This window comes from Emydura macquarii, unplaced genomic scaffold (genome assembly GCF_026122565.2).
Source record: "Emydura macquarii macquarii isolate MOO-44397 ecotype Brisbane River unplaced genomic scaffold, CSIRO-AGI_Emac_v2 contig_719, whole genome shotgun sequence".
Classification (NCBI taxonomy): Eukaryota; Metazoa; Chordata; order Testudines; family Chelidae; genus Emydura; species Emydura macquarii.
In genome coordinates, this window is record NW_027130856.1 from 2,138,078 (window position 1) to 2,155,186 (window position 17,109).

At 40.5% G+C, this 17,109-nt stretch overlaps 1 protein-coding gene across 1 annotated transcript in view; it reads right to left on the reverse strand.

The window, feature by feature from the left end:
* Positions 1 to 13,833: 13,833 nt before the first annotated feature.
* ZNF438 (zinc finger protein 438) overlaps positions 13,834 to 17,109 on the reverse strand; it is a 97,587-nt gene continuing 94,311 nt past the window's right edge. Inside the window, exon 5 of the mRNA XM_067542591.1 lies at positions 13,834 to 16,999. Within this exon, the coding sequence (XP_067398692.1) occupies positions 16,405 to 16,999 (595 nt within the window). The 3' untranslated portion in view covers positions 13,834 to 16,404. The remainder of the gene's footprint in view (positions 17,000 to 17,109) is intronic.

Here is a 17,109-nt window from a genome sequence, read left to right on the forward strand (position 1 = left end):
TTCTGCCCTACAGCAGAATTGCTGGTTTCTTTTGATCTCCCAGTGGCAGACTTCCTGTAGTGCTTGCACAGTGGAGCCAGTGGCTCCCTGGCAGGTGGAGCACTCCTCTCAGCAGCTCCATTGGTAGAGAATGTCTTTGCTTTCACAAATAGTGAGGCAGCACTAACTGGACCCATCTGCAAATGGAACAGACTGACTCAGGTTCTCCCCTTCAGCAGGGATAAGTACATTACACAACACTGCAACCTCTTGAATTCTAATTCCTGCCACTGACTCATGTACTCTTTCTGATGTAATTACCTTTCATGCATCATTAGTGAATGCCATCTGCTATCATGTTGTCCAAATATCTAGCTTTGTGAGGGTCTTCTGAAGTTCCTCAGATTCTTTGCTAACCTATGTAATTGTGTGCCACCTGCAAATGTTGCTATCTCACTGTTCAACCCTTTTTCCATGTTATAAATATATTAAATATCAGTTCTAATACACGTCTTTATGGCACCCAACTATTAACCTTTTTCCCTGTTGAAAACTAAGTATGTATTCCTATTTTTTCCTGTCTTAATGATTCATGATAGAACTTCACCTCTCTTCACACAACTATTTAACTTCCTGTAAAATTCACTGTTTCTGAGAAACTCCCCCTTTTTTAAAGGTAGTTTTCTTCATTTGGTCTTGTAAACTCTTGAGTGGCACAGCTGTGTGCTGTTAAATAGCTGCTATGTCCAGAGGTAGATTAATTTCAGGAGTAAGTGAGAGATTCCATTATATTCCATTGAATTCCACAGGACTACTCACAGTGTACAAAGTGGATCAGGGTCATAGTTTGTAAAGTGCTTCAGATTCTGTAGGAACTGTATAATTACTAAGGCTCCACTTCAGGGAAGCAACCCTAACTAGTACAGCACTCAAGTATGTGCTTAACTTGAGTAAATGGGACTGAAACATGGTGTTTTCCTGAACTGAGGCTGAGTATAATAGGCACATGGTGATGACTCCATCATAGACTAAAATGTCAGAAGGGACCATTATGATTATCTAGTCTGACCTCCTGCACAACTCAGGCCACAGAACTTCACCTACCCACTCCTGCAATAGACTCCTACCCTAAGAATGAGTTATTGAAGTCCTCAAATAATGATTTAAAGATTTCAAGGTATAGCGAATCTACCAGCAAGTGATCCGTGCCCCATGCTACAGAGGAAGACGAAAAACCCCAGGGCCTCTGCCAATCTGCCCTGGGAGAAAATTCCCTCCCGCCCCCAAATATGGTGATCAGTTAAACCCTGAGCATGTGGGCAAGACTCATCAGCCAGATACCCAGAAAGAATTCTACATAGTGACTCAGAACCCACCCCATCTAATGTCCCACCACAGGCCATTGGGCATATTTACCACTAATAGTCAAAGATCAGTCAATTGCCAAATTAGGCTGTCCCATCATACCATCCCCTCCATAAACTTATCAGGCTCATTCTTGAACCCAGCTAGGTTTCTTGCCCTCACTGCTCCCCTTGGAAAGCTGTTGCAGAACTTCACTCCACTGATGGTTAGAAACCTTCGTCTAATTTCAAGCCTAAACTTCCTGATGGCCAGTTTATATCCATTAGTTCTTGTGTACACATTGGTGCTGAACTTAAATAACTCCTTTTCCTCCCTGGTATTTATCCCTCTGATGTATTTATAGAGAGCAATCATATCTCCCTTCAGCCTTCTTTTGGTTAGGCTAAACAAGCCAAGCTCTTTGAGTCTCCTCTCATAAGGCAGGTTTTCCATTCCTCTGATCATGCTAGTAGGCCTTCTCTGCACCTGGTCCAGTTTGAATTAATCTTTCTTAAACATGAGAGACCAGAATTGCACACAGCATTCCAGATGAGCTCTGACTAATGCCTTGTATAACGGTATTAACACTTCCCTATCTCTACTGGAAATACCTTGCCTGATGCATTCTAGGACCACATTTGCTTTTTTCAAGGCAACATCACACTGGAGGCTCATAGTCATCCTGTGATCAACCAATATGCCCAGGTCCTTCTCCTCCTCTGACACTTCCAACTGATGCATCCCCAGTTTATAGCAAGAGTTCTTGGTATTAGTTCCTAAGTGCATAACCTTGCACTTTCCACTATTAAATTTCATCCTATTTCTATTACTCCAGTTTACAAGGTCATATAGATCATGTTGTATGATATCCTGGCTTTCTCTGTATTAGCAATACCTCCCAACTTAGTGGGAGGTATTGCTAATAACCTACCCTATGAATTGTTTGTCAATTCACTACTGTATGAGTTGTGCTTTTGAGGCTCTCTGCAGTCTATTAAAATTATATGTTTTAGAAACAATGTTAAATGTTCTTCTCATCGAGTTGTGCACTATTTGGATGTTCTACCATCCAATTAGTATTCTGGTACTTAGTATAGTGAGATATTAAAATTGGTAAGTCAAAAAAAGGAGAGTGTTACTTTTACTTTATTTCTTAAAAGCTTGGTACTTAGAAATAAACTTGAACAACTAATCACTTCAATTTGAAAGTCAACTAAGTACTGCTATTTGTTATAGTTTCTGAAAGCCTTTGGAAGGATTTGGATGCATTTAAAGGTTTATTAAACACTGACATACTTTGCCTATTACAGAGATAGAGGACGATTGGTAGAAGGCTGTGCAGAACTGATACCAAAGGGTATTAAATCTAACCTTGATATCCTGAATGGCAGGTAACCTGAAAGGTGAATGACAAGCTACTTAAGACTTCATTATAACTGCAACATTCGTATTTTTTCTTGAAACATCTGTCACTGTAAATTGCAGATTCAACTGCTTTGTAGACTTAACAGTGATTAAATTCTAGCATCTATTTTCTACTTCAAAGCAGTACTATCATATTAGGTTAGGAAAAAATGCAGAAAACAAACTGTGCATACAGAATAAGTGACAATTCCAGATGACAAAATTCACGCTTGCTCTCTTTTCCCTCTCTTTCTCACAATGAGAACAGATCTTTTTAAATCCTCCAAAGTAAACCAATATTCCTCCAACTATAATATAGACCATTTTGATAGCTCTTAATTGTACTGTAGATTCTTCATTAGAGCTGTAGAATTATGAAAATATAAATCTGGAACAATTATAGAGCATTACTTTTATCTGGAGGAAGTGGTCTACATTCACATAGCTTGTAGGTATTAACAGTGGATTTTTTTTTAAAGAGACTTCTTTATACAGTGCTCACAGTTCGCTAACTTTTTATTTCGAATTGTACTCACTTTGGGATTCCTCAGAACATTGGTTTTATATTTTAGGCACTAGCAGAAGATTTTGACTGAAAAAAACAACTATTCTTTCTTTCTCTGAGTGAAGTAAACCTGAATTCTAATAACTTTACGAGCTAGAAAGTCTTAAACATTAAAAGAGCTTTCCCACAACGTATAACAAATCATCTTCACAAGTCCAAAACCCCATCCAATGCTGAGTAAACAGTAATACACTTTTTAAAAAAACCCTTTAAATTTAGCTTGTGGATTTACCATCTTACTTTCTTTATATGCAACTGCAAAAAGGGAATTATTTTTCACAGCTGACAGTGGGTATGCTGAGCCCAGGAGGCATATAGCTCAAGAGACGTGACAGCATGCTTGAACTGTGCCTGAAAAATGTGACTCATCTAAATGCTGCAGAGAGAGAGAGAGGATGAGTTTAATTGGTTCTGACTACAGAAGTCAGATCTCAGTTTTCTCTAGAGATGTGCATTGCAGGAAACACTTCCTGAACCTGGATCTTTTAAAAAGGCCTAATTTAATCATGCCCCGAGATCATTTTATAATGCAGAAATGTAGGACATTATTTGGAGATTTAATTATATTTTGTAACTAGTAAAAATTATGAAATGTTTACTATTAGAGGCCACAGAATAAATTATTTGGGAGAACAAAATCATACAGTGGCAAAACACAAAAGCAGAGTGGGTCCCTTTCTTTGCTAAAAAATGTTAAAAAAGACAATTTATGAATAAATTATACCTATTATGTTCAAAATGAAAGCATGGGAGAAAAGTAAATAGAATAAACTAAGTCTATTTATAATGAAGACTTGGAAACAAATTCTTATTAGGTAATAGGTGACAAAAGGTTGGTGGTCAAAATATTTTCTTGCTCAGTGGATATTGTTAAACATTTCAAAATGCAAACAATTAGATGCAATTAGCCATCCTTGCTCAAAAGAGCCCATAGAACTGCAAGCTAAGGAGCTCACGTTATCCTCCCATTCTAGAATTAGACAGGAAGCAGTTTATGGCTGATATGAATTGGTATAGAAACAGTATGAAATTTGTCCTGTACTCTTCAATCCAGCTACAGCTTGCAGACAGATACACTAAGGACCTTAGGCTTCTAATGTTTTCAGTCTCTCAACTTACATAAGCACCTAATTTATCAGAAAAAAATAAAGGGGAAAAAATCCATTCAGCACTGAAGTAGGCAAACTGCCACCTGCACTGCTTCCTAATGTAAGCAAATCCCAGTGGTAAAGTTTAATACTAGATTTTTGTGCTGTACTAACATATCACTATCAGAATTTTTTTTTGAGTCCTACATGTGTTTTTAAACCAGCAACCTTAATGTGCTTTATAAGAAACTCAAACAATTCAACAATTAATCCAGTTTCCTGGAGGAACTCAGGCCATTGTCTATTTCAGGTTTTAAAGCAGCCATAAATACATCGGTACTAGAGTAAGCACAGCTTTACATCACCTTAATAAAAATAAAAGAAAAATAACTGTCCTGGAATACACTGTGGGTAGTTTGGCATATCCATTATTTTTACTAACATTGGGAGGTTTAAAAAGTTCTACACATTTAATCCTTTTACAATGGATATTTTCTTGATATAAAGACCTGGGAAATTCTGCCTTTGACAGGCATTAAACTATTAACCTGTGTAGAAATAGTAGTTTGTCTGCTGGTGTGCTGGCACCCCAACCATTTATCAGACTAGCTGTCTCACAAAGTAAAAATAAAACGGTGCTTGAATTTAACAGAATGCAGTCAATTTACAAAGCATGGGCTTTCGTTTGGTCTAGTCAGAAGAGATAAGAAGACTGGACTGGAAAAGCATCATGTAAAATAACACAGAAAAAATACTTTTCTTCCCTAAAATGTTTTTTCCTTTTCTAAAACTACACATATTGAAAAAGCAAATACAGATTATAATGAAGTCACCTCTGAACATGTGGACAAGGGTGATCCAGGAGATATAGTGTACTTAGATTTTCAGAAAACCTTTGACAAGGTCCCTCACCAAAGGCTCTTAAGCAAAGTAAGCTATGATGGGATAAGAGGGAAGATCCTCTCCTGGGTCAGTAACTGGTTAAAAGATAGGAAACAAAGTGTATGAATAAATAGCTTTTAGGTTTCAGAATGGAGAGAGGTAAATAGTGATGTCTCCCAGGAATCTGTACTCAGACCAGTACTATTCAACATATTCATAAATGAGCTGGAAAAAGGGATAAGCAGTGAGGTGGCAAAATTTGCAGGTGATACAAAACTACTCAAGATAGTTAAGTCCAAACCAGACTGAGAAGAGTTACACAGGGACCTCACAAAACTGGGTGACTGGGCAACAAAATGGCAGATGAAATTCAATCTTGCTAAATGCAAAGTAATGCACATTAGGAAACATAATCCCAACTATACATACAAAATGATGGGGATCTAAATTAACTTAAAGAGATCTTGGAGTTATTGTGGATAGTTCTCTGAAAACATCCACTCAATGTGCAGTGGTCAAAAAAGTTAACAGAATGTTGGGAATCATTAGGAAAGGGATAGAAAATAAGAAAGAAAATAGTATATTGCCTCCATATAAATCCATGGTATGCCCACATCTTGAATACTGCGTGCAGAACTGGTCGCCCCCATCTCAAAAAAGATATATTGGAATTGGAAAAGGTACAGAAAAAGGCAACAAAAATGGTTAGGGGTATGAAACAGCTTCCATATGAGGAGAGATTAATAGGACTTGGACTTCTCAGCTTGGAAAAGAGACGACTAAGGGGGGATATGATAGAGGTCTATAAAATCATGACTGGTGTAGAGAAAGTGAATAAGGAAATGTTACTTACTCCTTCTTATAACACAAGAACTAGGGATCACCAAATGAAATTAATAGGAAGCAAGTTTAAAACAAATAAAAGGAAGTATTTCTTCACACAACGCACAGTCAAACTGTGTAACTCTTTGCCAGAGGATATTGTGAAGGCCAAGACAGAGTTTAAAAAGAACTCATTAAGTTCATGGAGGACAGAATTAGCCAGGATGGGCAGGGATGCAAACCCATGCTCTGAAGTGTCCCCAGCCTCTGTTTCACCTGTTCCATTCATTCCCTTTGAAGCACCTGACATTGGTCACTGTCGGAAGACAGGATACTGGGCTAGATGGACTATTGGTCTGACCCAGTATGGCCGTTCTCATGTTCTTATGAAACAAAATATACCTCTTCTCCACTTTACATTTTACTGCAATGATGCAATTCATCTTATTTAATATGCCTAACTGAAATGGTCTTCTGGAGACTGCTAAATATAAAAAAAAAAATCTTCTCACAAACTTTGATTAACTTGACAGAAAATATGGCAGATGACTTTTAGTGGTATGAAGGTGGATTTATTGGCAACTATGCTGGGTTTGCACTTAGCAAGAAATTGGCAGACAGTAGAAAGTTATTTGGATGGAATTCAGGCTCCAACAGATACACGGGGTAAGAATTGTAAAAGGATTTATTTGAACAGAAAAATAGGGTAGAAAATATTTACTTCAGTTAAAAGTAATGAATGCTTTAAATTAAAACATGTAGAAACTAACTTACAGTGGAAACAGACTGCACTGCTCCTGACATATGGTCACAAATGCTCCGAAAGAGAAATGTATTACCTTTAGCCCTAATCAGGTGATTTATTGTTTCTAGCTTATTGTTTTCCTTGATAAGTTATATATTGAAGAGTCATATTAAAGGTGAAGGAGAGCAAAATTATTTAACATACAGTAACAAGGTACTTTATTTTTATCCTAATTGGCTTTAATTACATTTCATGCATTCATTATTCAAGAAAGGTGACAGAATGCGCCCAGAGACTGAAATCACAGAAAAAGAACAGAGCTGTCAGTAGCAGCACAAGCTTCCTCACACGGGCATGCAAATGTACATGAACCATGCCTTGGATCACTGCTCAGGCCTTATTTTTACCTACTAGGGTGGGCTTGCCAAAAATGTCTCACTGTTGCAGCTCCACCAGTCCTAGCCATGGCAGTGACAGTTTTGCCAAGTCTTGTGGTTTTATTGCCAAATCTTGTGATGCTTAATATTGTAACCTGTCCAGGTCATAAAAACAAGTGATAAAATTAGAATCTCTACTTTCATTTTTTTAAAAATTTCTTCTTTGAGTACTTGCTTATGTCCATTCCATGCAACATGTGTGCACGCCACATGCACAATTGCTGGAGATTTTTCCCTTAGTGGTATCTGTAGGACCGGCCCTAGCGCCGTCTAGTGCCATGTCCATATGCGCCAGCATAAGAGGTGTTGCCGTCCTCACCCCCTCTCAGTTCATTCTTATTGCCTGTGATGGTTGCTGGAACAGTCCTTGCTGTGGCAAGATTCCTTTTCCCGGAAAGGTTGGACTTTCTCTGTTCATATTCTGTACAGTTATCATAATTAGTGTATATAATTTAGTTAGAGTTAGTGTATACAGTAGTGTTAATAGTTGTCCCTATGGTCGAGGGACTTTTCATCCCAGAGGCTAGACATGCCCCAGTCACTGGGATTCAAGGCATGTGCCTCTTGTGATAAGCTGATTCCAGTTAGTGACTCGCACACTAGCTGTCTAAAGTTACTGGGGGAGTCCCACATCAAAGAGAAGTGCCAGATCTGCAGGGTGTTCAAACCCCATACCAGAAAGGACAGGGACATTCAGCTGAAAGCCATTCTTATAGAGGCAGCCCTCAGACCTGTCTGGGAACCAAGCTGAACCGCTCCAAATCAGTGCAGATTACTTTGGCATCTGTGCGGAGTGCTCCCCCAGCACAGGATTCTTCCTGGCACCGTTCTCCCTCCCCAGTGCCGAGGAAGAGACATAACAAACAGCGCATTGAGAGGGGGCACTCTCTGATGCCAAAGAGAGAGAAGCAGGTAGGGACTGGCATAGCGAGACCTGTGTCAGTCCTCTTGTCCTCTCCCAAGCCACTGATATCACCAAAGACTTGGCCTAGAGCACCGAATCTGGTACGGGACCTGCAACTGACTCTTGGGAGTGGTTGAGGGGCCAGATGTTTGCTGACCCCCTTGACACCTGAGATCTTTCAGGCAGTGAAGGAGCTGCTGTCCCTAAGGGCATTATACCAGTCTCAGCTCCGGATCCAGCCCCTCTTCTGCTTTTGGACTGCCTGTCACCCTTCAGCCCAGCGTGGTCATATATAATATTGGACGGTTGGGCAATGAGTTCAGTAACAGTCAGTTACACCCTTAATTTTTCATCCACCCCCCCTCTCACAGCAGCTTCCCCCATCCCTCTTCAGGGACCCTTCTCACAAGCAGCTTTTCATCCAGGAGGTGCAAGTCCTCCTACGTGAGAAGGCTGTGGAGAAGGTTCCTTGAGATTTGAGGGAGAAGGGGCTTTACTCCCGATATTTCCTAATCCCGAAGGCCATGGGGGGGGGAAGAGTTATGGCCCATTCTGGACCTGTGTCACCTCAACAAATATCTCAAGAAACTGAGGTTCCGCGTCGTCTCTCTGGCCTCTATCATTCCCTCCCTTGATCCAGGAGACTGGTACACTGCCCTCAACCTAAAGGACACCTATTTCCACATCTCTATCTTCTGCGGTCACAGAAGGTTCCTCAGGTTTGTGATAGGTCATCACCACTACAAATTCACTACTCTTCCCTTTGGTCTATCAGCAGCCCCACAGGTCTTCACAAAGTATATGGCGATGGTAACAGCCTTCCTCAGGTGTCGAGGCATGCAAGTACTTGGACGACTGGTTGATCAAAGGTAAATCACAGACTCAGGTGCGGGACAGCATCAGCATAGTACAGACCACCTTCCAAACACTGGGTCTGTTGATAAACAAGCAGCAGTCAACCTTGGTCCTGATTCAGAGAATAAAGTTCATCCGGGCAGTGCTCAATTCAAGCCAGGCCAAAGCTTCCCTAGTGGAAGCTTGTTTCCAGGCTATGTTGGACCTGATTTCCAGGGTCACAACCAACCTACTAATGACCACTTGGGTCTGCCTCAAACTGTTGTCACATGGTAGCATATACCTACGTGGTGCAATACACAAGGCTGTGCCTCAGACCCTACAGATGTGGCTGGCATCAGTCTACTTCCTGAGCAGACACCATTTGGACTCAATACTCATGATTCTGCCTCCAGTCCTCGCTTCACTGACCTGGTGGAGAAACCCAGGATCCATAATTAAAGGGATACTGTGATACAGTGGGGTCAGAAGGCAGCAGGAAAGTGATCCTATTTGGGTTCCAGGAAGTGGCTAAAGACCCTTCCTCCAGCTTAAGGGGAGGAGTCACTGAGCCCAGGACTCAACTAATTGTGGAGGACAACTAACGAAAACAGGAGCGCGCATGGGAATTAAAGGGTCAATTGGAAGGAACCGGAAGGGGACACCAAGAAGAGAACCCCAGATAGCTCCCACTGCTCCTTGAAGGTGTCTAGGGAGCCAGTGAACACTGCCCAGAGGAACTCTGCCTGGATGCGTGAACGGATAGAGAAATGGAAATAGGCCCCACAGTCGCAGGGTACCCCCTCAGCCAACCTCCTCTCCCTGGTCTTGTATACGGCCACTTTGGCCAGTGCTAGGAGGAGGCTGACGAAGAAGTCCCATGACTTTGGGGGGCCACAGATGGGGTGTGCGTTAAGGAACAGGTGTGGGGAGAAGTGCAGCCAGAACCTCAGCAAGAGGTTCTGGAGGAGTCGGAACAGGGGCTGCAGCCTGGCGCACTCAAGGTAAACATGCGCCAGGGTCTTCCTTGTCCCACAGAAAGGGCAGGTGTCAGGGTGAGGGGTGAACTGCAGCAAGTACACACCCGTGCTCATGGCTCCAGGAAGGAGCCGCCAACTGATGTCCCAGGAGGGCCATAGGGTCTAGGTGGAATAGAGGTTGGCCCACCGGGGTTCCTCGCCCTCCACATGTGGTATAAGGTCCTGCCACTTGGTGTCGGGTGGGACACGAAGAAAGTGATAGAAGGGAGATATATAACCACCAGAATGATCAGAGCCTTGTTCCCTGTGGACTGAGGAGAGGTTACTACAAGCCAGTTAGAGCACCTGAAGCCAATCAAGGCCCTGCCAGATATGTGACAAAAACCTCTGCTCCAGCCAGACAGGGGAGGGAGTGAGGAGAGCTGGCAGTAGTGCTGGAACTAACTGGAGGAGCAGAAAACCAGGTGAAGGGGAATGCTAGAAGGGAGGCTTTCCTCCTAACTCCCTGAGCCAAGGGGAAGGAGGGCAGGAAGCCCAAGAAGTGGAAGGGGCTGAGTGGAAAGGAGCTCAGAGGGAAAAATCACAGCCTTAAGCACTGGGCGCTACTGGAGCGGTCAACACCAAAATTAGGGACAAAAGGCAATGCCTTGACCCACCACAAGAGGGAAAAGTGCAGGACCCACTATAGCAGAGCCAGTGATTTACTACAATACCCTTTGCTGCCCCTCATCTGTTGGTAACCTTAGTCTCGGATGCTTCAGACCTGAGCCTCAGGACTCAGGGATTTTGGTCCCAGGAAGAACTTTCCCTGCATATAAATATCAGGGAACTCAAGGCAGTATGCTTGGCTTGCCAGGTATTCCTTCCCCAGATCTCAGGCAAAATGGTGCAGGTCTTGATGGATAACACTGCATCAATATTTTACATCAACAAGCAGGGAGGGGCTTGATCTTCAACCAAGTGCCAGGAAGCCTTCCAGCTGTGGGACTTCTGCGTGAAACACGCCATTCACCTCAAGGCATCACGTGGCTTAGGAGCCCAAAACGCACTGGTGGATTGCCTCAGCAGATCCTTTTCCTCTCACCATGAGTGGTCTCCTCACCCAGAGGTTATCAGTGTCATCTTCCAGAAGTGGACCTGTTTGCCACCAGACAGAACAGGAAATGCCATCAGCTCTGTTAATTGTGTGGGCACAGCCTGGGCTTCCTTTCCAATGTCTTCCTGTCATGACTCACCCTCCTACCCCTTTGTTGATGTTACCGGCTAGAAGGAACTGAGAGGATGCACCCTCTATGCCAGCGCAAAGGCATGTTGCTCCACACAGTGCTAGAGCTGGTCCTATGGATACCATTGAGAGAAAAATCTCCAGCAACTGTGCATGCAGCATGCACACACCTAGCATGGAATGGACAAGAGCAATACATCTTGAAGAACAGGAGTTACGAAAGGTTAGTGACCATTTTTTTCTAGCTCTCATGGCTGCAAACAAAACCCGAATGCTTGAAAACCAGAAAGCAAATAAGAGATCCCAAACTTCTTATTTTAAAAAAACTGTATATTTTTAAGCCAATATCATGTTTTTTGAGGATCTTGACTCATGATTTTTAAGCAATTGGGGTTGGCACTACTGCAAAAGTGGGAGTGCTAATGCAGCAAATACCAGCTAATGTCAGCATTTAATTCACTGTATCATCTAGATCTGGTGGTCATTGCAGAATTAGAAGATCTGGTGCTTAAAACATCGGAGGCCACAATGGAGCCCTGGCTACACTAAGACTGCCACTACTGGAGCTGAGTTGTTAAAAACTTTGGCTATTTTTACCAAAAAGCCTAGCATAGCCCACCCCCTAGCGCAAGTAGTTTACATATCTATTCAGGCCTAGCCTTGAAAACTGCAAACAAGGGAGACATACGTGATCTTCATTTTGGTGAGGCGGACATTTGATACTTAACTAAATATTTCATGTAGGCCACAGAGCAGGCAATGGGCCCTGTTTTAAAATTCTGCCATGGTGCATCTGAACTTCTCTATTGTACCTCACACCTAGGTTACTGAGACAGATCTAGAGAAATTTATGATGGTACAGTCCAGTCTGCTTTAAAGGCACACAAAGATTACAGGATCCCAACTAATTACCTCCCTCTGTCACAGTTTCAGTTCAGTTCAACTCATGTTGCCAACTATTTCTCACTATTTTACCTCTAGGAGCCTTTAAAGGAGTTATTTTCCTAATAATTTGATACGCATAAAAGTTACATTTTATTTTACCTTGACAGGAAGAACTAAAAGGCACTTTTCTCAATAATAAGGGTAAAAATTATAGTTCTCACAAACCTGTACAGATATTAAAGGTTAGATTGTAGCTTATGTGAATAGCTGGAGGGTTTAGTGGGAAGATGCAGGGAACCTTCACCTCCGCTTCCACAGACCACGTAAGGCCAGCCACAATTGCAGGCCCAAGCCTGTGTATAGTAGAACTAGTATGACTGACGATCTTCACCCCAACTACTTTATTTCCATGCTCCTCCTCCTCTTACCAGCAATTTTCCACTTTTGACTGAGCACTTTGGGGCAATGACCATTTTTTTTCTATATTTTTTTCCAGTACTAACACAATGAGCCCATAATCCGGATTGGCTGCTACCACAATACAAATATTAATCAACATTCACATAAAAGAAAAACTAAGTGGGATCTGTATTCTATGTTGAGCTGCCAGAATAAGAATTAAATCTAGCACCAGATCTGGAGCTAGCTATTAACTGAACACTGATCACATGATTGAGGATTGTGCATCTGGAAATCCCATCCACAGCCAGAACTGCACAGTGAAATGCCAGCCAGCAGTATTTGGTTTGATTTCCACTGTCCTGTTCATGCAGAGTAGTTCACCCACACATCCCAAACAGTAGAATTTTGTTCAAAGTAGAGCAGACCTGGAAATATCTACTACAAATTAATGTGTTATTTTCACTATTTATTTTTAAATCAGTGACAAGTAATTTATAGCAATTGGAGCAACTTTTAATCTCTGTTATCCCAATATAAACCTGGAGTATCTCCATGGTAACTTCATGATAATTTCTCTGGATTTACCCCAGGGAAATCAGACTCTAACCCACTATTTCTAAGGATAGCCAAGTGACAACACCCACTTGGAGAAATTGGCCGGAAAATAAGTAAATGTGAATATATAAATCAGCCTCTTTCATACTAAAGTAAACAGCGCCATACTGTATCCATTTTCAGAAACTAAAGTCTAAATTAATACAATTGTCAAACAGGATAAAAAGGACATTATTGGTACTTACTACAATTTTTTAAAACAAGTATCAGTAAAGTATTAGCAACTCACTTACATTTCTGAAATTTCTCTTAGTTTACCCCAAAAAACTTGCAATTTATACTTTGGAACCTAGCAACAGGGTCAGCCATACACAGGCGGTCACATGCTAAGGCCCCAATCCTGCATGTTGCTCCATGCAGGCAGATACTTGTGCAGAATCTCATTGAATACAATGTGTCTCTATGCAGATGTGTGTGTGTGTGTAGGAGGTGGGTTCTGCCCATGAAGACCAGTTTGCAGGATCAGGCCTCATTCATTATTACTAACCAAGAAAAAATGAGACCATTTTAAGAAACAGAAGGGGGAAAATCCTATAATGTGATGAACCAGCTGTAAAGCCGTGCATTAAAAAGAGAACAATCAACCTTTGCCACTTTTTTTAAGCCATCACATATAGTTTTCTTCAAGAGGCGAGAATTTTTCGTGTGTCAGATTCAGTGAACAGACATTTTCACACTTCAGAGCTATAAGGAATTTGACAAGTAAACCTACTTAAGTTCTAGCATTTTAATCTTTATGCTTGATAAACAGAAACAAAGTTGTACAGTTTGATAATGGTAAATTCAATATCAGTTGAATTTAGAGTTATAAATGTCCTTCCAAAACAAATGGGTATATATAGGTGGATGTGTTGTAGAAATATAATAAGCTGCATGGTTGAGCCTAGATAAGCTGGCAATTCTCAAACATCAGTACCATCTGCACAAAGTTAAAACTTAAATTCGCTCTTCTAAATTCCTATTCATCCTTCTTATGACACTTTTTCCAAAAAGCTCAGTGAGTGATAGATAAAATAAGTATCTAACAAGGCATGACAGCAGCTCTGATGGAGCTAAACAGCAGAGATCTAAATTCTAATAAATAAATGCAGTTTAGCAATCATGTCAAGTTGGCCATAAGCAACTGTAGCGGTGCAGCTGGAAGAAGGGCAAAATTCTGCAAGCCAGAAAAGGCAATGGATCTCATCCAGCTTTGATTATTTATGGTGTGCTGATGAAGGAATAACCTTCCATAGGAGGAACAGCTTTGAAGTTGAACAGGGAAGCTGAAACAGAGTTTTAGAAAAACAAACACAAAAACACAGTGTACCAACAATTACAGCTCCAAAAACAATTACATTCATTTCAACAATTTTAAAAATAATTTATCTGCAAAAACAGATGTTAGCTTGTCCAACTTTGAGGTAAACAGCAAACTGTATTCATGACAACCACTTGTTTAACAGTAAATTTGCTCTATTTAATGCTGTTGTAAATGAGCTTCTACAAGTTGCTTCCAAATATTATCAAATTGAATACAAATTCAAAACAAAAGCACATTTAAAGCAAAACATATATCTGTATTTAATACTGAACTGTTTTCAAATACCTAAAACTTTGTATTTCCTTGCACAGGCTATCATAATCATGAAAACCTGAATGTATAAAATATGTCTTAATCTTTTTGTTTTAGTATTTGATTCTAAGCACTCAAAAGGACACTGAGAAGTACTTAGCAGCTCGTAGTAGCATAAACACAACTTTTAGGCTATGTCCACATTGGCTGGCCAAACAATATTGGAACCCCATTTGGTCACAAGAGAGTTTAAACTGAGTTTAAACAAGGCTTATAAACTTGATTGTTAGTGCAGAGGGAATTAAAGAGACAGCAGTGTGAAGGTTATCTTTACAATCAGAATGTCAATTTTTTTTTTTTTTTTTTTTTTAAAGAAAGCTTAATTTCTGAAGACTTCTGAAGAAAGCTACAGGAACTCCTTAGAGTTCATGAATAGTCTTTTCCTGTTGTTTTCTATTGCCCCAGTGTACAACTGTGCTCCACATTTATAAGCATAAAAAATGACTATATACGCAAAAGTTCTGAGGTTGCAAAGTCAACTCACTCAGGCTGCACCTGTGGCACTGGGAGTTAGAGCATCAGCTATTATGGCATTATGGGGTATTACAAATTTGAGTCCCAAATTTTTTTGCTCCTTCAGTTAAGGGGTTGTGTGAGCATTTCCATCCTTGGTGCTGCACACAGTACATGTGGTATTGTGGATCTCTCCTCCCTGGCGGCCACATACATTGATGGAGGTAGGAAAACCCAAGTAGACAGCAGCATACAATTAGAGGCTTAGGGAAGATTTGCCTTTGAGGCCGGAGACTGGGTCAGGTATGCATGTGCACAGGAGAGACTGTGGGAGCACCCTGGACAACTGTGCTAGTAGCAGTGGTGTGTTCCTGTCATGGAAAGTGCAAGGAATATGCATAAAGTTTCATTCTAGTATTATGCAGAGCTATCACAGAATGTCCACATGTCTGGATGTAACAAACTCAGATTGTTATTTTTAAAATAAACTTTTTTTTTTTATGATGAAGGAGTAAGTTAAGCTTTGAGGGTCCCCTCTGAATTATCTACTTCATGGGCTACAAGCATTTCTTGTCTTCTGCCCAATATGGGCTCCAAGCAAGAAATACATGTAGATTTATCAGTCTAAAGATCCAAACATTTCTCCTATTTATCAAGATAGAACTGAACACTTGTAAGACATGCCAACAACAAATCTGCAGGCAATAAACATTTATGAAGAGAGAGAGATTAAAATTAAGAAAACAAAATTTAGAAACCTTTTCATATGAAATTTAGATTATGGAGGATTAAGCCCTTAAAAATAGGCTGTTTTAACATGCACATTAAATGACCCAGAAAACGGTGTGCATATATAAATTTCCCATAAAATCGGAGGCACAGTTAAGACTGAAAATTACATTTTCAATCTGGTTTGTCATTCTGCACAAAAAGAGCATTCGTATGCCATTATTTTACAAAGGGTACACATTAATGCCAGTGTACACAGCATAATATAATTTCAATTCCTCCCTTCTTCCCTAGAAAGGCCTATGATGAGAATTAACAGTTTTGTATTCAGCAAACAAACCTAAACTGCACGTAAAACCATTGCAACTGATCACCAAAGAGAATGAATGAACTAACTGTAAATTTTTGTGACATTGAAGACACAAATAATTCAATAACCTTGGAAAGAGAATACTTTTCTAGCTGAATTTTGCCAGTGCTTCATTTTTCTGCATTATTAGAAAGTTCCAATAATTCCCTGTTTGGAGAATGAATTAAAAACAGTCCAAAGAACAGAAGGGTCTTCACAATTATGATGATTCTGCCAATGACTGAAAAGCTCCTCTTTTCTTCCAAATACCTGCTTGCATAAAATGCAGTTATAACCAGCTTTACACTGAATTTGAATTTTTTTATTTTGTGTTGCACAGTCAATATTTTGCAACTCCTTTCCTAGTTCACCATTACCTGACTGAATAATCTCACTTTTAGTTAATAAGTCAAAATTATTTTGATGAAGATATATTTGCCTTTTCAGTTTTGGAAAAGTGTAAAATGCTTCCTCACAAGTGCCATGTTTGACTGGATTTCGTCTCTCTTTGCACTGCTTCCAGAAATGAGCTGCATGTTTGATCAGTTCCTCCTGAGCTCCCTTGTCTCCCTGTCGAATTCCTTCTTTTATTCTTCCTTGGATCTCCTCTCCATGAAAACACAACAAATGAAACTTCATCTCAGCAAAAGACTGTGCAGTAAACTGGCATCGGCCACATTTAATTTGTAGTTTGACTTCTGATTGACTCTGAAATAAATCTTCAAAATTGCATTTATTTCCCCTAAAATAGGAAGAAGACAAAAAAAGGGATATGTGCACTACTTCAATACTAGCCATGTTTGAAATTAGAATGGAAATTTCTAAACTAACTTTTAAGATGTGGAAAGAGTT